Source organism: Bison bison, unplaced genomic scaffold, assembly GCF_000754665.1.
Source record: "Bison bison bison isolate TAMUID 2011002044 unplaced genomic scaffold, Bison_UMD1.0 scf7180017864389, whole genome shotgun sequence".
Taxonomy (NCBI): Eukaryota; Metazoa; Chordata; class Mammalia; order Artiodactyla; family Bovidae; genus Bison; species Bison bison.
This window is the reverse complement of record NW_011494961.1, coordinates 8,934,677-8,959,184: the sequence shown is the minus strand read 5'-3', so window position 1 is coordinate 8,959,184 and position 24,508 is coordinate 8,934,677. Positions and strand designations below refer to the sequence as shown.

The window sequence follows — 24,508 nt, the reverse complement described above, 5'->3', positions numbered from 1 at the left end:
CTCAATCGCCATCAGGGTAAAAGCCAAGCTTCTCAGAGTGACAGGACAGGCCTCCTTCACCTGGGCCAACATTCTCAAGTCTTGCATTTGACGTTCTATTGATAATTAATGCCAATCTTTCCACCAGGCTGCTTGGATCTGATGCCTTTGCCATAGCCCCTGCAAACACGCTCACCCCTGTCCTGTGGCTACAGCAGTGCGCTCACTCAGAGTAAGCGCCATGCTAAGTCCTCAGGAACCCTGCCCCACACGTCCAGGCTGGCTGAGGGCCTCGCTTCTCTGAGTTCTCAGTGCTCAGTCACTCAGTAGTGTCCAACTCTTCACAACCCCATGGACCGCAGCTCACCAGGCTCCTCTGTCCATGGGATCTTCCGGGCAAGAACTGGAGTGGGTTGCCATTTCCAACTCCAGGGGATCTTCTGGACCCAGGGATCAAACCCATGTCTCTTGCGTCTCCTGTACTGGCAGGTCGATTCTTTACCACTGTGCCTTCTGGGAAAGTACCCACAATGTACCTCTGTCACAGATCCTAATGTACTGAAATAATTTCACGAGCTTTATGACGTTAGTTTCTGGCACAGCAGCTCAATGGTGATCCTACTATTCCAACTGTCCTTCCAAATGAAGGTGTTCCCAAGTTTCCATCCGTCGCTCTCTTCTCATTCTCTGTACTCTTTTGTTTTTCAGCTTCATCAAGGCTTCAACTAATCGAGTTAATGACTTCCAAAACTATATCTCAACTCTATACAACGTTCCTGAACTCCAGAACACATTTCCAAATAACCCAGTGGTCATCTTCACCTAGCTACGCCACCGACACTTCAAATCTTACCCACCTAAAATGACACGGTTTTCTCCTCCCTTCCTACTCTACATCTTCTAACTCGATCAGATCATCTTCTCTTCAGAAAGCACCCTCCTTCATGTTCACCCCCAATTCAGCAATCAATCCAGGCACGACATCCCACTGACACTACATGCTCAAGAGCTCTCAAATATGCCCCATCTTTTCTATTCCCACGGCCGGTGCCTGAATTCACCCCAAAAGCCTCCTAACTATTCTCCTACCTCTCGACCATTCTCATTCCAGCCTTACAGTGACCTCATAAAAATACACACCCAGAGACACCATTCCCCAGCACAATCTCAGCTCTCCACCACGCCTGGGGCAAAGTCCTGAGCAGTCTGGAGTTTGGCGTGAGACTGCTGCAAATGGCTCGAGCTGCATCTCTCCTCATGTTTATCCTGCAGAGCAGCCAAAACAAACTACCTACAGGTCCCCAGGTGCAATTCCCTCACATGTCCATGCTTTTGTAACTACTGCAGTATCTCCTCTGTCTGAAATAGCTTTCTCCCTCTGGTCTAACTGGTACACTGGGTCACCCTTCGTGACTCACCTCAAGCAACACCACCTCTTTGGATCTTCCACAGCAGTTTTCATATACATACCCAATTGCTTGCCTTAAGATCACATCTCTATGCTCCCACCAAATCACTTACCAACTCCTTAAGGATAAGAATTATCAGGTTTATTTTTACAGCCAAGATGCCCAAGTTCAAGGGGGTGACACAGAAGAATACACATATCCTATATGACTTGGTACAAATATTATCATGGATTTTTGACGTGCTCTAAGCATAATCTTTAGATTTCCACTCATTTCCACTCTCAGCGCTTTTAGGCATGAGATCAACAAAAGTTTTTTTCCATGCTAATGGAAACAACAGGGCCAAAAGAAGCATATTAGCATATACTTCTAGATACCCAGGTCTCAGCTGCTAGCTTTCCAAAGGTATTACTGGCTTTTTCTTTTTCTAAGAACTGCAAAGATTTCCAGAAGGTGCAAGAATATCACCATTATTATATATCACTGTGAAAACTGTTTCTATCCAAGGATTGAGGAACTGTAACAACTCTCATTCTCTTACACATTTCATTAGCTAGGATACTTTAAGCTGATGTATTGACACTGATCCCAATGCTTCAGGAAAATGAAAAGCAGCTAGTCCTCAAAGGGAGAAGGCAATGGCACCCCACTCCAGTACTCTTGCCTGGAAAATCCCATGGATGGAGGAGCCTGGTGGGCTGCAGTCCATGGGGTCGCTAAGAGTCAGACACGACTGAGCAACTTCACTTTCACTTTTCACTTTCATGCATTGGAGAAGGAAATGGCAACCCACTCCAGTGTTCTTGCCTGGAGAATCCCAGGGACGGCAGAGCCTGGTGGGCTGCCATCTATGGGGTCACACAGAGTCGGACACGAGTGAAGCGACTTAGCAGCAGCAGTCCTCAAAGAACCTTTTACAACTCCTGCCACACTTCAATTAAGTGAATCTCTGTGATTAACACTCAATCTCATACTTAATCTATAATCTTTACAGCTTAAACTTTTTTAAAAATCTAAGTAACCCATCCAGATTTATGTTACAATAATAGAATTGTGCTATTACTTATTACACTTACTGCATACTTACTATACATCATCCCTGTGCTGACAGCAGTGAATGCATGAATTACCCAATCCTCAGAGCAACTCTAGCCTGGAAAATTCCATGGGCAGAGGAGCCTGGTGGGGCCACAAAGAGACACAACTGAGTGACTGAGTGCACGCACACACACATGCACAAGCGTATACACACACACACACACACACATATACACACCAATCCTACAAGGTAGGCATTACCCGAGCTTGGAAGGTTAAGTAAATTGGCCAAGGACCTAACAGTAACTGGGAGAGCCGAGATTTCAGTCTCTTGTTTCTGGCTTCTAAGCTGCTATCTTTAACCACTAAGCTATCTCGCCTGATTTTACATACCTGGGCTCCCTAAGAGGCTATGCTATCACTTAACAAATCTCTACTGTGTTCTAAATATCTACTGTGTTCCTCCATCTGGGCTTAGCATCAAGATAATAAAGACAAATCAGACAGAACCTCAGCATCAAGGAGCCAGGGGACTTTAGAGGCAGCAAAGCACAGTGGGCAAGAGCATGGATCCCAGTGACGCTGTCTGGGAGCAAATCCTTGTTCCTCCATGCAGTGTGTGAGCCTGGGTGATTTACATCTCTGTTTCCTCACCTCCACCCTCCTTATTGAGTGATGAGAACTAAGTGAGCTAGTTCACGTGAAAGCACTTTAAAACTGTTATCAGTACACAGTAAGTGTCTAGTAAATGCTGGCTGCTATTATCATCATCATCACTGTTATTACTGCTGCTGCTGCTATTAGCATCATCAACCAAAAAACTGGTATTTATAATAAAACAATGTGACTGCCCTGGTGGTACAGTGGATAAGAATCCATCTGCCAATGTAGGGGACACGGGTTTGATCCCTGGTCCGTAAAGAATCCACGTGGCATGAAGCAACTAAGCCCGTACGTCACAGCTACTAAGACTACACTCCAGGGCCCACGAGCCGAACTAGTGAAACCCACGCACCCTTAAACCCGTACGCCACGACTACTGAGCCCATGTGCTGCAACCACTGAAGCCCATCATCCACCTAGAGCCCGTGCTCCAAAACAGAAGCCACCACCACGAGAAACCTGCATACCACAACGAAGAGGAGTCCCTGCCCACCGCAACCAGAGAAAGCCCGCACAAAGCAACGAACAGCCAGCACAGCCAAAAATTAATTAATTTTTTTTAATGTGTTAGGTACAATACCAAGGGCAACCAAGACAGATACCCTGCAAAGTCTGAGAGGAGGAGATACCCAACCTGAGACTCAGACTGACCAACTGATGCTGAGGTGAGGCGAGGAAAAAGAAGGTGAACGCCTTCTAAGGCAGAGAGAAACGAAATTCTCATGAGGAAAAACAACATGATTTTTCTCAAAGAAATACAAAGATGTGAATTAGTGCTGCTATGGTCTCTGTGAAAAAAATATGATGAAAGATGAGCCTCAGGAATTGTGAGCAAAAAAAGTCCCAACCGGACACATGCTAAGAAATCTAACATTTTCCCTGGTGTTTAATGCATATTGAGTCTTTACTACAGGTTTTATGAACTGAAAAGTCAAACTTGAAATAATTTGGCCATTGACTTGGTCAACAACTTTGGTTATACTTGGTCAACAACTTTAGTTATACTTGGTAGGGGCCAGGGGATGAGTGGGTCACAGCAAGCTTTTCAAAAATGAATTTACTTAGAAAGCTGCAGCACAGAAATGCTGTAGGTTAATTGTTTTAATTTGGATTTAGCCTCAAAGTACATGTCAATGTTTATACTACTTGCTTTTTCTGACACCATATTCTCAATATATGTAATTAGAACCACAATGGTGCAAAAGCCACATACCTGAGTATAAGGTGATATAAAACTTGTGATGCATACTAAGCCAGCATCTGCAAACAGCTTAGCTACTTCTGCGATGCGTCGAACGTTCTCTTCCCTGTCTTCAGGACTAAAGCCAAGATTTTTATTGAGACCTTGACGAATGTTGTCACCATCCAAAGTGTAGCATGGAATACCATGGCAAACCAAGTATTCCTCCAAAGCCATGCTTACTGTGGTCTTTCCTGCTCCAGATAAGCCTAAAAGTGAACAGTCCACAGATTTCAGATAGAAAATTGAGGATAATTACTTAATAATAAATAATTTTAATCACAGGCTTAATTATATTCATTATTCAAAGCAATCTCTTAGTAACATTCTTATCCAATACTTCTCTGTAAGATTTTACTATGTCTTAGCTAGAAAAACATCTATAATTTAAATATAATAAGCATTTATGTTTTAGTAATTCCTATCTAAATGCAAAGGCATCCCAGAAATCACTGAGCTACAAAGGCTTAACCAATCTGAATATTATATTTGGTTGATACAGATATTCACCAAGTCCTCTCGTTACCACTATTCTAAAGCTGCATGCCAATTCTAAAACAAAGTGATATGCCCAAATTACTTCTGGTGAGGGTAGAAAAAGAAAAGACCTAAGTCAGTGAAATAAATATTAGAAAGTGACCTCTAGATCCCAGAATCAACACTTCCCAAAGGCTATCACGATAAAAGTAACTGAGAATCTAATCCATAACATAATTAATCTAGAAAGAAAAGAATATTCTCATTTCACCTTCTTCTACTAATGATGTTTAGTCACTAAATGATGAGAAGTGAAGGAAAAGGAAAGAGTCTATTTATGCACTAATATGTGCCATCTTAGGGAGTATGTTATTACAGAATTCACAAGTAAGACAGTTATGAGACAAGAGATACTGAAACCTCATGTACTGAAACTCTTGACGTGTCAGTATAGAAGGCAAAAAAAGATGATATGTTAAAAGGATCAATATAGCATTAGATGCTTTCTACATTAAAAATGTATATTAACAAGCATAGCAAGTAGTATATTTTGCAACATTGGCCTAAAAGCTTTTTTACAACAGGACATTGCCACTGTCCCATTCACAGGCAGAGTCTATTGTATTTCCCAGCCTTTGAATCTGGGCTGGACTTAGGACTCACCTATAACCAAAAGAATACAGTGAAAATGATGATGCGTGACTTCTAAGACCGGGTCAGAAAAAGCTATTCAGCTTCTCTTTGGATATTTAATTTGAGAGGAGCCAGCTGTTAAACAGGGCTTCCCTGGTGGCTCAGCTATAAAGAATCCACCTGCCAATGCAGGAGGCTCCAGTTCGACCCCTCGGTCAAGAAGATCCCCTGGAGAAAGAAATGGCAACCCCCTCCAGTATTCTTGCCTGGAGAATCCCCTGGACAGAGGAGCCGGGCAGGCTACAGGCCACAGAGTCAGAAAGAATCAGACTCGACTTAGCAACTACACAACAGCTGTTAAATACTCTGAGACCACACGCTGGAGAAATGAGAAGTAGGTGTTCTAGTTGAGAACCCCAGCCAGCTAAGATCCCGGCTGACAAGCAGGACCTACCGTGAAGCTCCTGCAGACACCCGACCAGCTTTACATGACTGGAGCCCAAGCCAGCGCGACTGCAACCAAGCAAGACCCAGAGGGCAACTGCCCAGCAGAGCCCTCCTGACCTCCTTACCCACAGAATGGTGAGCAAATTAAAATGGCTCTTCCTCACCACTAGGTTTGGGGTAACTTGTTACGTATCAACAATAAGTGCACACAGAGGCTGGGGAGACTGGGTTTTTCTGTCCTTTGCTTACTGTTGTTTTAAACAGGGTCTCTGTGCATGCAATTACTTAAACTAAAATGAGGTCACACAGGACCTGGGATGGGCACTAAATCCAGGGACTGGTGTTTTTATAACAAGGCCACATGAAGGCGAAAGCAGACTGCAGTGGTGCACCTACAAGCCAGGGAACGCTAAGGACTGCCAGAAACACCAGGCGCTAGGAGAGGGGCTCGGAGCAGACTGTCCCTCAGAGCCCACAGGAGGAAGCCACCCTGATTTCAGGCCTCCAGCCGCCTCCTAAACTTCTGTTGTCTGAAGCCACTCAGTTTGCAGCAATTTGTTACAGGGGCCCTGGTAAAATAATATACAAATCAACATAAAAATACAAAGAAAGCTGATCTGAAACAAAATCTGAGAAAAGACAGTGTTTCAAGAAAATGGCGTACAAACTTGGACAGGTCTGGTTAAGCTATTGAATTGAAAGAAAAAGAAAGAAGTCATGAATTCTGTATCCAACGATATTGTCAGAAAAAAAAAAACCAAAACACACAATTAACAAGCCTGGTCTGGTGAATGTATATAGAATACTGCCCATGTCAGGGGAATGCATTTTCTTTTCAAATAGACAATTATGAAATTGATAACATCCTAGACCTGAAGTACCAATAAAAAAAAAAAAATCTGATAAACAGTATTTATAAACATCATTAGTGGTAAAATAAAGGGAATATATTAGGTTCAAAAAAAGGAGTACTCAATTTTTTAAAGATCCACCCCAAATTGATCTTTAGATACAACATAATCCCAAACCAAATCCCAACAAGATTTTGGGGGAATTGGTCAAATGGATTACAAAATTCATACAATACAAAGAGCCAAAAAAAAAAAAAAGTCAAGATACTTCCAATGAAGAAGGTAAGAAGACTTACTCCACTGAATTTCAGGACTTTATAAACATACAGTAATTAAAACAGTGTGGTAATAAGAGAGGAATAGACAAGTAAAGTATACCAGTGGAATCGATGAGAGTTCCCAGAAACAAACCCACACGTAAGTGGAAACCTGATCTATGATAGCTGGCACAGCAGATCAAAGAGAAAAAGGATACCCTTATCTATATATTCTCTTAGGATAACTGATTATCTACACGGAAAAAAAAGAAAATGGATCCCTCCCTCACACTACATACAAAAACCAACTGCAGAAGATAAAGAGCCTAAAAAACCAGATACATGACTTTGCTGGCAAAGGTCCTCTAGTCAAAGCTATGGTTTTTCCAGTAGTCATGTACGGATGTGAGAGCTGGACCATGAAGAAGGCTGAGCCCCAAAGAACTGATGCTTTTGAACTGTGGTGCTGGAGAAGACTCTGAGGGTCCACTGAACTGCAAGGAGATCCAACCAGTCCATCCTAAAGGAAACCAGTACTGAATATTCATTGGAAGGCCTGATGCTGAAGCTGAAGCTCCAATACTTTGGCCACCTGATGTGAAGAGCTGACTCACTGGAAAAGACCCTGATGCTGGGAAAGATTGAGGGCAGGAGAAGGGGGCAACAGAAGATGAGATGGTTGGATGGCATCACCGACTCAATGGAGATGAGTTTGATCAAACTCCAGGAGATAGTGAAGGACAGGGAAGCCTGGTGTGCTGTAGTTCATGGGGTCGCAGTCAGACATGAACAACAAAGAGCCTACATGAGAAAAGCAAAACTTCTGAAAGAAAGTATAGGAAAAGTAATAATTCTTCATGAATGCAAAAAAAAAAAAAAAAAAAAAAAAAAAGGAGCAGAAAAAAGTCAGATTAGTCACAACATTTAATAGAAGAAAATGGAGTAATGTTTTAAGAATTCTAAGACAAAGAAAGTAGGAACCAAATACATATTTTACCCAACCAAGTTGTCATAAAAGATGGGTAAGACATTCTCAAACATAAAAACTCAGGCAATTTAGAATCTAACAGAAAGCCATCTTACAAAAATCACTTCAAAAATATATACCATAGAAACGTGACTCAAAGAAAGAGCTCATGAGCAGACGTGCCATAATAAAAGAACTGATGATTAGGTGGTTAAGGGTGAACCAATTTACTTACAGAACTCAAATACAAACAATTATGTATATTTAAGATTTGGAACAGAATATGTTACAAGCATGCTCAGTCGAGTCTGACTCTTTGTGACCCCATGAACTGTAGCCCTCCGGGCGCCTCAGTCCATGGGATTCTCCAGACAAGAATACTGGAGTGGGTAGCCATTTCCTTCTCCAGGCGACCTTCCCAACCCAGGGTCAAACCCACATCTCTTGAATCTCCTGCACTGATAGCCAGATTCTTTACCACTGCACCACCTAGAAAGCCCATTACAAGTCTAGACAATGTAAACATAACAATTTAACATCAATCTCAACTTAAGAATGAGGAGATGGGAAGAATGCAAAAGTGCCACATACAGAAACATATCACCTATTTACAACTGAAACTTTTAATTTATAAAAACAAAACATGAGAATGCTGCTTTTTGGCAATCAGCAAAAATTTTAAGGATGAGTAATATCTATGTTGACAAGACACTGGAAAACAGACCCTTATCTACATTAGGAAAATGCTGCTGCTAAGTCGCTTCAGTTGTGTCCGACTCTGTGCGACCCCATAGACGGCAGCCCACCAGGCTCCCCCGTCCCTGGGATTCTCCAGGCAAGAACACTGGAGTGGGTTGCCATTTCCTTCTCCAGTGCATGAAAGTGAAAAGTGAAAGTGAAGTCAGTAAGTCTAAATTTTAGTGGGTTGTGTGGCTGTTAGAGTAAGTGATGCCATCTTGGGCCAGTACAGTTCCTCCTGTCCTTCCACTGACCCTACTCAGGACTAAATTTCACTTCTCTGTCATCAAGAATTTGCAGTTAATAGATACTGTTCAAAGATCATTAGGTCCAGGATGCCTCTATGCTCTGTTAATTCCCAACAATGGTGAAGACCTTAGCTAACATACTCCTGGTACCCGGAAGACTAGTTATCCATTCATAAATATTGACTTAAGAATGCACTTCCTATGTCCAAGCACGTACTCCCATGCCCTAGGTTAACTATTAAATTGTCCCAGGGGGTCCCTCGGCAGTGCAGGGTGCAGCTGAGAAAGCTTCCAGATCACTGCCAGATCCCACCCAGTGAGTAGGTTACCCTACAATAAACTGATCCATTGACTAATGGAACTGCCTGCCTTGTTATTCAGTCTCAAGATACCTTCTCAATTCAGTAAGCACTCTTCATTCCCTCTGTCCTCCAACATGGGTAAACTGGGAAGATGCACCAAAATTTTAAATCAAACTCCTAGAAGTGAAAAGATCCATCATTTTTAAAACTACCTCCAAAACCTGGATCAATTTACCCTCTCCAAGACAGACTCTAGAAAAATCAACACAAGACTCAATCAGAGGCCAAAGCAGAAAAAGAGTGAGAGAAAATGTGAAATTCTTCATCGCTCATTCTTTCTCCTCATATGGTCTACATTATTAGCATCTTGAAGGCAGAATCCAGTTCTTATTTGCATGCAGAAGTTAACAGAATGTAAAGTAATTCTAAGATGCATTCTGATTTTTCCCATTTAACAGCAATTTTACTAAGAACAAGAGGAATTAGCAAAAGAAAATACGTTATTGCTGAGTAGCTATATTATGATGCTCCAGATACAATAGGACTCAAAAATTTAAATATGCTTATTCCCAGGTCAAGGCTGTCTATAATAAACACTGTTTTTGAAAAACTGGTTGAACTCTCTGGACCATACCTGTTAGCCAAACTGTACAACCACGAAAGCCGCCTCTGGTCCCCACCACTTGTCCTCTCTTGTTTCTGCTGACATGGTGGGCTTGATAGGTGACATTAGTTGCTCTCTGCATCCCCTGGAAAAAAGGGGGGAAAAAAGAAAGAATTTTGGTCTACTTGAGTTCCTTAAAAGGTAAACATATATTCCTTGCAAACATACAGTAACTGCCCCATGTAACATGACAAAAGCAAGGAAAAAAGATGAATACTAACAGCTTTTCCTTTCTTTAGAGTACCTGGCACGGTGTCCAGTTCTTTACATACACCGATTCAGTCTGCTGCTGCTGCTAAGCTGCTTCAGTCGTGTCTGACTCTGTGCGACCCCATAGACGGCAGCCCACCAGGCTCTCCCGTCCCTGGATTCTCCAGGCAAGAACACTGGAGTGGGTTGCCATTTCCTCCTCCAATGCATGAAAGTGAAAAGTGAAAGTGAAGTTGCTCAGTCGTTTCCAACTCTTAGCGACCCCATGGTCTGCAGCCTACCACGCTCCTCCGTCCATGGGATTTTCCAGGCAAGAGTACTAGAGTGGGGTGCCATTGCCTTCTCTGATTTAGTCTGCACAGCTCCCCAAAGATGCAGAAAGTCCTACTACTATGGTTTTCCAGATTAAGGTGTTAAACCTGAGAAAAGTTAAATAACCTGCCCCAGTTCCCATAAATTCTGAATGGTGGACTCCAGAGCCCTGTCTTCTCACTCATTCATTCATTTATTCATTCATTCAACCAGTGGTTCCTGAGGCCATACTTGTACACCAAGTGAACAAAACAGGTTCCCTATCCTCATTGAGCTAATATTCCACTGGGAGACAGACCAATAAAACTTAATTATTAAATCAGAGAGTGACAAGTGCTCTCTGAAAACAGGATAAAACTGGAAAGAGAGATAGGGGGTGACTGCTTCTTTAAACAGGATCATCAGGAAAAGCCTCTTGAGTAGGTAGCATCTGAGCAGATTCCTGAATGAGGTGTGGAAGGGATGTCTGCAGGTATCACGAAATGGGTAATGATAAAAAAAAAAAAAAATGGAATGCAACTGTTGTTCTCTCAAATTTTTTTCTTCTTAAACAAAAAGAGTATAAAATTACATAGGCTTCAAAGGATCTTAATAGACATTTCTCCAAAGAACAAACACAAATGGCAAATAAGCACGTTAAAAGATGTTCTAGCACATTAGCCATCCAAGAAATTAAAATCAAAACCACAATGAGATACCACTGTACACCCACTAGGATGGCTATAATCAAAAAGACAGGCAAGGGGGCTGCCCTGGTGGCTCAGTAGTAAAGAATCCACCTGCCAATGCAGGAGTCACAGGTTCGATCCCTGGTCCAGGAAGATCCCACGTGCTGCAGAGCAACTAAGCCTGTGCACCACAAATACTGACGCCTGTGTGCCTTAGAGCCATGCTCGGCAACAAGAGAAGTCACTGCAATGAGAAGCCCACGCACGGCAGTGAAGAATGGCCCCAGGTCGCCACAACTAGAAAAAAGCCCATAAGCAACGAAGATGTGGCACAATCAAAAATAAATAAGTAAAATAAAATTATTTTTAAAAAGACACGCAATAACAAGTGAAGTTACAGGGAAACTGGAATCCACATATGTTCACTGATGGAAACGTACAGCCACTTTGGAAAAGAGCAAGTCTACAAAACATTACATATGATCACCAAATGATTCCCACTCCCAGATTCATACTCACGAGACGCGAACACAAGTCCACATGAAACTTGTACATATATGCTCTAACAGCATGATTCACAAAAGCCAATGGGTCAAACAACCCCACTGTGCATCACAATAATTAAACAAATTTTTTTTTTTTATTGTATGGTATATCCATATAAGGAAATATTATTTGCTAATAAAAAAGAATGAAGTACTGATACATCCTACAATATGGACAAACCTCAAAAACATTATACTAAGTGAAAGATGCTGGTAACAAAAGCCACATATTGCATAATTCCATTTGTTAATATGTCAACCATCCAGAACAGGAAAATTTAGAGGGATAGAAAGTAGATTAGTGACAGCCTCAGACTGGGATGTTAAGTGCCTTCTAATGGGAACAGGGTTCTTTCCTAGGGTGGTTAAAATGCTCTAAAACTGACTGTGCCGATGGTTGCACAAGTCTGTAAATATACTAAACAGCGTGTATTTACAAATTGTACATTTTAAGCGGGTAAACTGAATGGCAGGCAAATTTATCTCAATAAAGTTGTTTTCTAAAATTGAAAAAAATGAATCATATAGGTTCTGTTTTGCCCTCCCATGGAGCAAAAATATAATTATAGGGTCTTTCCAACAAGTTATGCCTTTGTAAAATAAGTGTCAGCATTCTTTTAATTGGGTGTCTGTATCTGATACTTCGTATAGCTCTTCAACAGTTTTATTCATCATTCATTCAAAGACATTTACTGAAGGCACACTACATGCCTGATATTCTTCTAGCTTCTGATAAAAATACCTATAAAATCACTGTCCTCCTGAGGCCTTTCTAATCCTCCCTGCCAAGACAGGAGTTCTCAAAGCCTGGTCCCTAATCAGCAGCGTTGGCATCTCCTGGGAAATGCTGGTGAAGAATCCACCTGCCAAGTCAGGAGACACAGGTTCGATCTCTAGGTCTGGAATATCCCCTAGAGGAGGAAATGGCAACTCACTCCAGTCTTCTTGCCTGGAAAATTCCATGGACAGTGGAGTCTGACAGGTTACAGTCCATAGGCTCGCAAAGAGTCGGACACCACTGAGTGACTGAACAAGCACGCGTGGGAAATGCCAGACATGCAAATTACCAGAACCGATCCCAGGCAAACTAAGTCAGAAACTTTCGGATGAAGCCCAACGATCGTCATTCTAAAGCCTTCAAGTGACTCCAATGCCAATTCAAGTTTGAGAACCCACTGGAAAAACAGAGGAGGGCAAATACACCAAGATAAATATGGAAAGTATGTAAATTAGAAATAGTATCAAACAGAAGGGGAATGTAAATAAAGCCAAAAATGAGAAGAAGTATCAGAGGAAGGGTGATGTTTAGACAGGGTGGCCAGGGAAGGCTTCAGCCAGAATAAGGCAGTGAAGGTCTCTGAGGACCTCTGAGGGAAGCCCCTTCCAGATGGGGAACAGCAAGCGTAGAGAAAAGCAAGAAGTAACGGGGAGCTCCAGAATGACTGCCGGGGAGCTGGAACAAAGCATCTGAAGTCATTTAAAGCCAGAGCAGCGGCCATGACTGTGTGCTTCCACAGCCACACGAGTGGCTCATGTTGACGCATGAAACAGTCAGAGACAGAGGTCATCAAAACGGGAAACAAACACCCTCCCAGGTATACACACATGGACTTCGAAACGGGACTATTTTTCCATCGAGATCTTCAACTTCCAGATGTATTCTTATCTAAAACTGGCCAGCCGAAAGAAGTGCTGGAGGTTCAGAATCTTTCCTCATCTCCCTGCACAACTGCCGGGGCTACAGGAGAAAGCACCTCTGTCCATCTGCCTCTTACTGTCCATCACCCATTGCCCTTGGGAGTGGGCGGGATCCTCAGGAGCCAAAAGGACCCCTCCCCCACTAACCATCTCATTAACAGATTGTCTTCCAATAATCACGAAGAATACTAATAGGGGTCTCCCATTTCATTTCCATTAAACGGAGGAGGCAGACCTAACTTTCCGGCTCTGCATTTCCAGGATTTTAAACAAAACACGGGATATCAGACAGACATCTGCATCTCTTGGCAAGCAATGGCACCTCTTTCCTGAAGTGTCCAGTTTCAGCTCCCAGCCAGGCAGCCTGGGAGGAGACAGAAGCCGAATCTGCTGAGAGGGGACACAACAGGAACGGGTGGTGGGGGGCGGCACCAGGAAGGTGCTGTCTACACTCGTCAGCTGGCTACACTTGCAAAACCTGTTCCACTTGGTCATCTGGTTTGGGGATGTTTTTCCAAGTTACTTTGCTTTAGGGCAAGAAGAAACCTGTATCTAATGAATTTTAATTCATTTTGGCACCATAAAATACCTTCTGCTTTTCTTTTTAAACTGAGTAGAATGTAAAACAAACAAAAACAAAAAACTGAGAAGCTATAAACTGCAGAGGATATGGCTGACAGAAGATACAGGATAAAAGATTGTTTTAATCACTAGGAAAGTATGCTCCCTCCAGGCCTCTTGCCTCCTATGTTTCAAAAAATTCTGGCAGCCAATATGGCAGCCTGGGTACAAGGAGGCTTACTGTTTATGGATGTTTGATATTTTTCATATTAAAAATTGTTTGGGGAGTGGGGTTTAGAGACTTCTAATAGATGTATAGTTAATTTGGTAATTCTCTCGCATGAGGTATAAGCTTCCATATGCTGGTTATACAAACCTCCAAAAAGATTTGCCACAATCTCCTAATGCCCAGTTTTTCGGAATAAACCAAAGAACATTTTTTAAATCTATTAGAATTGCAAGATGGTAGGTAGATGCCTGAATTTTACTAAAAATCTAAAGGCCACTTCTTTTTTTTTTTTTTTTAAGGAATATAAAACTATTTATTGACCACTGTTCACCAGTATTTACAATAAAGTAAACAATATACAGTTGAATAACATTCTGATTACTACAAAGTTATTGTTTTTCTTGGCTTCTGCTGAACTAGTAACCCAAAATACTGAGAAAATTGAGCCTTCATGTAAGGAATGGATTGGAGTCAAGTCTGAAAAAACATGTAGGTCAAGCGTAGATTAGAAAAGTTTGTTCACTCATTTATTCCTGTAGATAGTAAACTGCCAATATTTAAAAACTATCCGATTAGGTTTCCATGAACAAATCTGAGACATCCCATGTATCACAACCTTTCCTAAATACAGCACAGAGACTTCAATTTCTTGTAAAACAATGGTTCACCAGAAGGAATCATCAAGTGTCCATTTAATTAAGTTTTGCTTTGCTATATTAAAACATACCACTAGGGCCACTTCCCTTCTTTTCCTTTTCCATCCCACTCTAACCAAATCCTGCCTATAATTCTGCTGGGAAAACTTGACATTAGTGACTAAGGGCCAGGAGTGAGTTATTTCCTTCCAACTCTCCACTCCTGTTCTCAGAGTCTTCAATGGCCCAGTTTCTAGCCACAGAACAGCAAAGTCAGGGTAATTCTTTCCCAACAGTCTGGGTGGTTTGAAGTAATATTTGGCTTGGTGCACGTACAATCAGTTAGTCACTATAACATTTACTGCCCATAGGATTTGTTTGTTGTTTTATACTTTTAGGGGTCTCTTTGTATATAGTTTTTACTTTCTCGGGAGAGTTGGTTGGTCAAGCAGGAAGAGTTACAGATTCTTTGTGTTTTTCACAACCCCCAACCTCTTTTCTTGAGCCTAGTCTCCACTCAGTAAAAGTCAGACATAAGGCATGTAAAGTGTGATTTGTGTTCTCTGTATAACTTGCAAATGAACTGATAACTGACAGTCACAGGTTTTAAGAACAGCAGGACTGGGACAATTCATTTCACGAGAATTCCTTCTCTTTCTCTGATTGAGACTAAAGGACTCGATTGGGACTAAATGACTACCAGGCTTATTAACAGGTTAATTAATGTCAGGTGGCCGCTCATATTCGTGGCATATATCTTCTACACCTTCTGCTGCTGTCCTCAACAGCCACACAACTGACCCTGTGCCCCTTTTTTGACCCACCTTAATTTGCCATGGACAGAGGAGCCTGGCAGAGCTACAGTCCATGAAACAGGAGAAGAATTTTACCAACTAAAACAACAACAAAGCAACAACTTCCACATGGGATGTTTTGTTATTCTATCCACCTCCCTAAGGAACAAACTAACGTCTCCCATGATGATATTTAGAGAATTTCAAGGTTTGTGAGTTTATTCCGATTTTATGAGGATCTCTGCATTTTTAAGTCGAATTTGCAAAGGCACAAAGCATATACCAAATAACAGGAGTAATTCTAGACTTCAACATCTATCACATCCCACCATCCATCTTAAACTGACTGCCAAACTGTGTATTCCTCAAAAGGGAATACCTGCAGTGGGCACAGGCACATTTGCTCTACATCCCAACGTACAGTGAATAAACCGGAGAGACAGTGGAGTACCATGTGGACAAACTGAAGAGCACAATGAGAAAAAAGCTTTAGTTCACAGAGTTGCTGATGACTGAAATTAACCTTTTGAACACTAACAAGCCAAACACAAACAGCAAAAGTGAAGCTCATACGTTCCTGGAGGTTAAGAAAACAACTTGTAAAGGCTACACTTAAAACCTTGCTGTCTCAAAGCATGGTGCACAGCAAAACTGGCAGAGAGCTGGCTGCTTGTCAGAAAGTGAATCTCTGGCCATATCCCGGATCTCTTGAATCAGAGCGAAGAAACTGGCATGTTTATTTGATCACTGATTGTCACGCATGCACTCTGCATGTACATTATGGCTTGCCAACTATTCTGTTTTACAGATGAAAGAACATTTAAATATTGACTTAATGGATATTTTTTAATGGAATGGCCCTTGCTGAGGCTACTGCTGCTAAGTCACTTCAGTCGTGTCCGACTCTGTGCGACCCCACAGACGGCAGCCCACCAGGCTCCTCTGTCCCTGGGATTCTCCAGGCAAGAACACTGGAGTGGGTTGCCATTTCTTTCTCCAATGAATGAAAGTGAGAAGTGAAAGTAAGTGAAAGTGAAGTCGCTCAGTCGTGTCCGACTCTCAGCAACCCCATGGACTGCAGCCCACCAGGCTCCTCCATCCATGGGATTTTCCAAGCAAGAGTACTGGAGCGGGGTGCCATCGCCTTCTCCGGGAATGGCCCTTGGGTGACCTCTAATTGGGAAGCCCAGCCATAAGAGATTCCTAAAAAACAGAAATGAGTCTGAGATTACCTACCTGTTGGTTCATTTATTATTTGTTGATTGCTCCCTCCTAGATATGGGAGAAAAATGATCAAGAACATTTCAGGGAAGGACACAAACAATAAACAGATAAAGAAACCTTTATTCTGTGACAGGCCCCTGCCTCCCATCAGTGACACTGGGGCATTCCCTACGTACACGAAGAGGATTTAGAGGCTGGGCAGCCAAAAATATACTAATGTCTACCTCAAACCATCTAAGAGTACACATGAAAATCTGTGCATGAATGTTCACAGGAGCATCATTCATACTAACTAGAGTAGAAGAAACTCAAATGTTCATCTGCTAATGAAGGGTTAAGCAAAATGTGATACATCCATAAAGCATACCACTATATCATCACATAAAGGAACAAAGTATCCACACGCGCTACACTAGAGATGAACCTTGAAAACATTATTCTAAGTTAAAGAAGTCAGACACTAAAGGTGATACATTGTATGATTTCATTCAGAGGAAAGTCTAGAACAGGGAAATCCAGGGACACAACAGTAGATTATTGGTTGTCAGGGGATACAGAGGGGGGAGGAAGAAGGTAGAGGATGACTGCTAATGGCCACAGGGTTTCCTGTGGGGGTGATGCAAATATTCTAAAACTAGATATTGGTTAGTGATGGCTGTAAAACTGTGAATATACTACAGAGCAATGAACTGAACTCTTTTAAACACACGAGAGAGAAAGAGGGCAAGGATGCAAGCATCAGAGAAACTAGAGAGAAGAAGAACAATGGCTGCAGTCATCTCACCCGATTTCTATATAGTGTCCGATCTTTCCACTAGTTTTATCCAGTTAAACCATACTTAGTAGAGGACTGTGTCCTTGGGAAAGGAAATTTCATAGAAAAAATTACCACTTAGGTGAATGCCAAAAACAGAAACAAAAACAAAAGATACAGCCTCTCCATGTGAACTAATTACTCAGTAATATGTTTCAAAACAATTCAGTGGTGGATTGTATGGTTTTGCTGTCAGTATGCTACAGGTAATTGACTCATCTCAGAGCAAAAGACAGGAACATCCAGGCAGGTGGATGAAAAAATGCTAGCATCAGCTGGACTTTGTTTTAAATGACTAGTTTTGCATTTCGGAGTTACATAATTTACTTCCCCTTTTTCTTACTCAAAGCATAGAAAAGGGTTTCTCAACTTCAACATTAAGACTTTTGGACTCTGGCGCTGGTGATAATTCTTTGTTGAGGGGGCTGTTCTTTGTACTGTAGGATTTTTTTAGCAGCATCTCTGGCCTCTGCCCAACACATGTCAGAAGCAACCCTGTCCACATAGACACATAAATGTAACAACAAAAAATGTCTCCAGATATTACCAAACACCCACTGGGAGTGGCAAATCTTTACCTGGTTGAGAATCACTGAAGAAGAAAACTACTTCTTAAAGGTCAATATAGCAGAGCCAAGCTGAGGAAGCTTATTTCACATTCCAACTTTAGAGAAGTCACTGTGTTAAGGGGAGGCTAACTGACAGCTGGGTACCCTGAACAGCAGAACTGTCCAAAACCATGATTCCAAAGTTGCCACCATCTCTCAAAATTTCCTTCCCCAAGGAAGAAAGTAAAAACAAATACACAAATAAGTAGGAAAAAAATGTCAGTAGCCATCCCAGAGTTATTATCTAGACCTGCTCTATCCCATAGAACTTTCTGAGATGATAAAAATGTTCCATACTGCATGGTCCGAAACAGTGGCCACAAGCTTCCTATGAAAATGTAGCGCCTGAAACACAGAATTTTTCATTTGAACTAAATTTAAGTTGCCACAGGTGACTAGTGGCTACCATACTGGACAATGCAGATCTAGATCCTGCCATCCTTCCTGTGCTTGTGGTCAGTCAACAAAGGAGCACACTCTTGGCAGAAGTCCAGCTTTCCTTCTCCTTTAGGCAACTTTTCCAGCAGTGGCTCCCTACCTTCCGGCTCAATACCCGCCCCTGCCCTCAGCCAGGTCCATGCTCTGAAGGAGGAATGTATGGTTTTTCAGATGCTATACTGTTCCACTTCTGCATGCTTATTTCACTTTTGTATCACCTCACTCTTCCTTCAAATCCAGAATGAGCTGTTGGCCTTCTATGAAAGGCTTTAAACAGTATGAGGGACATACTGCTCAGAGAAGGAGAACTGATAAAAGGGAAAAGTATCTCATTCACTTATTTGCTTTTTTATTATTAACTCTCTCCCAGGTAGAATGCAATATCCATGAGAGCCAGGCCCTGTCTGTCTTTTTATGACTGCATCTCCAGCACCTAGGACAAAGGCATACACCAACCAGGTGGTAAATATTTGATGACTTAATAAATAAGAACACCTTAAATTTAACGCCTTAAATAAAATAAGAAGGCCCATTTAAAGCAGCAGCTATAGAGCTTTAAATGTATTAACTGATTTAAACCTTGCTATGACCCTATGAGGTATGCCCTGTTAGCTCCACTACAAGCTAGGTTTTATTATCCACATTGTTACATTTGAAGACATTGAGACACAGAGAAGTTAGGTAACATGCCCAAGATTACACAGATAGTAAGTGACAAAACTGTAATTTGAATCCTACCCCATATGGAGCTTACTCTCTTATATAAGCTGTGCTAAGTTACTAGTAAATTATCTAAGCCTTTTAATACCAGAAGTACCCTAGCTAACTCCGCACCCTAACCTTTATCCCAATCCTGTTATATCAGCAGAAGCTCAGTGTACACACAAAACCTCTGTAATGAAATATGATTACATGGTAACAGCAGAGTGCAACGTAATATGTAATACGGAGGTGCAGAAACAATTCATCCTACACGCTAGAGTGTGTGGACACAGGAGGGCCACACTGTTTTGGTAAAGGCGTCTGAGGCTCTGAAGATTTCCACAGGTCAACAGGCATCAGGGCAGAAGGAAAAGCTTGTGTAAAACCCTGAGAATGTAAGGTATAGAAAGAAAACTGGCGCTGGACATATGGAGTCATAGGAATCTGGGGAGTGGAGGAGAGAGGGGACTGGAACGGCAGACCAGAACGAGACTGAACGCGCTTCCAGTGCGCTAGATCCCAGACTAATCTGCGGGGAGCAAGGGTCCAACTCCACCATAAAGCAGGCTCGAACAAAGGATCTGGGCCAACGTGAGTCTACAAAATGGGTGAGTGACCCCTGGGTCTGAACCGAGGGCCAACTAACACACACTTTGAAGTGTTTTCCAAAGGCAGAGGAAAACCAATCCCAACAGAGAAAGGTTCAAGCAGATGGGGAATGATATTCATTACATCTGATGTTTTGTCAGACTGAGATAAGAGGAGGCTAACAGGGCCCTCTGCATTTTTGATTTTACTATTTTTGTAGGTACATGAAGATACCGCCCTTCTCTCTAAATTCTCTAACTCAAATTTAACCAGCAAATCTTTATTTCCAACCTTCACCTAACTCGATTCCTACTGGCTATCTACATGTTCCTATGGAGGTTTTAAAATGTGGTTAGTCTGAACTGAGATGTGTGCTAAGTGTAAAATATATACTTGTGCATATTTCGTAATAATTTTGTATTGATTATGACAGTACTGAACTCATTTTTATGCTGAGATGACAGTACTTTAGCTACGGGCTTCCCTGTGGCTCAGTGGTAAAGTACCTGTCTGCCAATGAAGGAGAAGCACGTTCAATCCCTGGGTCAGGAAGATTCCCTGGAGAAAGAAATGGCACCCCACTCCAGTACTCTTGCCAGGAAAATCCCATGGACAGAGGAACCTGGCAGGTTACAGTCCATGGGGTTGCAAAGAATTGGACAAAATGGAGCAACTGAGCACACACATCGCCTTGTTCTACAGACTATCTCTACTAAGAATGCCTGTCCCTTACAGAAAGTGAAGTGAAGTCGCTCAGTCGTGTCCGACTCTTAGCAACCCCATGGACTGCAGCCCACCAGGCTCCTCCGTCCATGGCATTTTTCAGGCAAGAGTACTGGAGTAGGTTGCCATTTCCTTCTCCAGGGGATCTTCCTGACCCAGGGATCGAACCCGGGTCTCCCTCATTGTAGGCAGACGCTTTACCATCTGAGCCACCAGGGAAGACCTGTGCAGCATGCTTAATACTGGGTCCACCTCTTACAACCTCTATGATATCTGTGCCTCAGCTTCTTCATCAATAAAATGGAGACACTAACTGGTATTTTCTTGGGCTCCAAAATCACTGCAGATGGTGACTGCAGCCATGAAATTAAAAGACACCTGCTTCTTGGAAGAAAAGCTATGACAAAGCTAGACAGCATATTAAAAAGCAGAGACAAGACTTTGCCAACAAAGGTCCATATAGTCAAAGCTATGGTTTTTCCAGCAGTCATGTACAGATGTGAGAGTTGAACCATAAAGAAGGCTGAGCACTGAAGAATTGATGCTTTTGAACTGTGGTGTTGGAGAAGACTCTTGAGAGAGCAAGGCGATCAAACCAGTCAATCCTAAAGGAAATCAACCCTGAATATACATTGGAAGGACTGATGCTGAAGCTCCAATACTTTGGCCACCTGATGCGAAGAACCTACTCATTGGAAAAGACTCTGATACTGGGAAAGATTGAAGGCAAAAGGAGAAAGTGGTGGCAGAGGATCAGATGGTTCAATGGCATCTCCAACTCAATGGACATCAATGAGTTTGAGCAAACTCTGGGAGATGGTGAAGGACAGGGAAGCTTGCTGCAGTTCACAGAGTCACAAAGAGTCAGACACGACTGGGCAACTGAACAACAATTGGAATAAAGAGAATAAAGCGCTAACACACGTAACACTAAGGCAGTAAGGGCTAACAGACATATAATGCTATATGCCAAACATTGTCCTAAGCATTTTTCACACATTAACTCCTTTAATTTTCACAATATCCCTGTGAGACTATCACTCCCACTTTCTAGAGGAGCAAAGTAGAGGCACAGAAATTAAGTGACTAGCCACAGGTTACACAATGAGTAAACCGTGAAACCCAGGATCAAGTCCAGGCAGTCAGTTCCAGGATCCTTGCTTTAAACCACTGTCTCTCATGATACTCACAGCAGCAGGAGCAGCAGCATAAACCTGTCTGTTCGCCAGGACTTCTTTCTACATGTGGGCTCTGCTGCTGCTAAGTCGCTTCAGTCATGTCCGACTCTGTACGACCCCATAGACGGCAGCCCACCAGGCTCCCCCGTCCCTGGGATTCTCCAGGCAAGAACACTGGAGTGGGTTGCCATTTCCTTCTCCAATGCATGAAAGTGAAAAGTGAAAGGGAAGTCGCTCAGTCGTGTCCGACGCTCAGCGATCTCATGGACTGCAGCCTTCCAGGCTCCTCCATCCATGGGATTTTCCAGGCAAGAGTACTGGAGTGGGGTGCCATTGCCTTCTCCGCATGTGGGCTCTAACAGCATCTAATTTCTTCAGCAGACCAGTCCCTCTGGAATACCAATTTCATCATGTGTTGGGAACTGGAAAGGTGTGTGCATTCTCTACACATGTGGCTATCAGGTGATGTATATGAGAGGGAAAGATGATGGGTGTTCCCTATTGGGGCAAAGAAAGATTTACAAGGCCATAAAATTAAAAATTCTAGCTTCATCAAAAATCTCTCACAGAATCTAGTCTCAACTCAGCAGCCAAACATTAACAACTATATAGCGTAGCCCCAGACTGCTTATTTAATCTTATCTCCAGTCAACAACAGCCCTCCAGAGTATATTAACAGGTCTCTTCATTGTTCCTAGAGTAAATAACAATTGTTATTATTATTTATAGTAGTTATAATATTACAATAAATAATATAAATTATTTTTGTTCCTAGACCTTAGTCATACAGCTTCCCTCTACCTCAAAAACCTAAGCATACTTCTCCACAAAAGTGAAAGTTGCTCAGTTCTGTCCAACTCTTTGCAACCCCATGGACTGTAGTCTGCCAGGCTCCTGTGTCCATGAAATGGGTGGGTAGTCATTCCCTTCTCCAGGGGATCTTCCCAACCCAGGTCTCCCTCATTGCAGGCGGATTACTGTCTGAGCCACCAGGGAAAGCCTCTCTTCCATAAATCCTCTCCAAAACATCCAGACTAAACTAATCTCTCCTCTAAATTGTGATCAAATAACTGGGCCTGTAATGATATATTCATCACCCAGCAAATGCCAACTACAACCCCAACCAGGCCATGACCAGCTGGAAGGCAAGCACCGAGTTCCTCATTTCTCATCTTCTCTGAGGACTTCTACAAAGCACATGCACTTTTTGGCAAGTGGAACAGTAAATGAGTTACAGACCGTGTAGCTGAAATAACCTGTAAATACTCTAATTTAACCAACCCTTTGTCCCTAACCAGGAAATACCTCAGAGTAACAGGAGCAATATCAATAATTGCATAGCAGTGGTATCACTGACCTTTCCAAATCATTACCTTCTTTACTCCTCAAAACTGTCTAGAGAAGTACAGGCTATTATATCTTTAAGTCAGCTGAGGTTTAAAGAAGTCGAGTGTTTTCACTCAGGATCAAACAACTACTAAAGGGCAAAGTTGGAAACAGAGACCAGACTGGTAGTCCAGGGCTCCTTCTCAATGTTCGAATTTACCTTTTATCTCCTCTCCCTCCTTATCACCTAAAGGAAGAGTGAAGTAACTTAGAAGGAGAAAGGAATCAGGGTGAGAATCCTTGGTAACCTCAGAAATGGTAAATTAATGACTTGAAATGAACACTTGTCTGAAATGGCTTTTTTTTTTCTTCGATTCACCAACGGTAATGATGACTTACAAGGCTGAATTTAAACCTCAAGATCTTGCTGTACTGTGAAAAAAAATTTCCATCCAGACTTAAAACCAAGGCCTTTCCGGCCTCCAGAGTTGGGCAACACCTCCCCCACCCTACTCCCACCTCACTTACAAAAGCTTAGCTTATGGCAGTTTCTTAGCAAGAATAATTAAGGAAGGAAGCAACCTTCTGAGGAAGAACATTTCCCCATCAAAGCCAACTGGCAGTCCTTGCTAAACGTTATAAACCATTAGTTTCCCCCTACATTTTAGTTTCCATGTTATTTGTCAAATATTCCAATTTAACACCGAGTCACAAAGAACCTCAGTTCAGGGCAGTCTCAGCTCATGAATGGCCACATTGTTGGGTACTCTCCCTTCATGTTGTAAGTCAGAACTGGAAAGACATGGAGATGGACCCAAACCTGGGCTAACTGCACTGGCAGAGCCAAGAAAAATCAGGAATGCACCAAAGGCGCCGGCCTCCGCTTCCTCTGCAGATCTTCAGGCCACTGGAAGGGATGCGGGCAGCTTCCCCTCGCCGGAGGTTTCAGCAGCCGCCACCTCACTCCCGAAAGATAGTCCTCGAGGTCTCATCCGAGCCGTGGAGCTGGAGAAGCGAGCGTTCTTCCCACGGGCCGTGGTTCCGACTGCCTGCACAGCCCAGCCCGAGACCCCCGCCCCAGCGACGCCACGCCACGCCACCAGGCACCACCCACCGCCCCTGCTGGAAGGCGCCGCGGCCTCGGGTACCCTCCCCGATTCTCCAAGCAGGATGCAGAAGGAGCGGACAGTGGCTCCAAATGGATCTGCAGCCGGAGCCTCTCAGAACCTCCTCCGCACATCTGCTTCGACTCACCCAGTTCTGCGCGTTATTGCTCAGTTTGACTTTCTTGCACAGGCTACCGGGGACCTCCATGGCTACACAGCGCGCGCGGATACCGGGA

General features: G+C 42.8%; 1 protein-coding gene across 3 annotated transcripts in view; it reads right to left on the bottom strand.

Moving 5' to 3' along the window:
- The window catches only part of PAPSS1 (3'-phosphoadenosine 5'-phosphosulfate synthase 1), a 112,968-nt gene extending 88,466 nt beyond the window's left edge, over positions 1-24,502 (bottom strand). Inside the window, exons 1-3 of one of the 3 annotated variants that reach the window (XM_010858576.1) lie at positions 24,421-24,502; positions 9,884-9,998; positions 4,303-4,538 (exon numbers count right to left, since the gene is read on the bottom strand). In XM_010858576.1, coding sequence (XP_010856878.1) covers positions 4,303-4,538; positions 9,884-9,998; positions 24,421-24,480 — 411 coding nt within the window. In that variant the 5' untranslated portion in view covers positions 24,481-24,502. The other 2 variants (XM_010858578.1, XM_010858579.1) reach the window with 2 other exon arrangements.
- Positions 24,503-24,508: the final 6 nt, after the last annotated feature.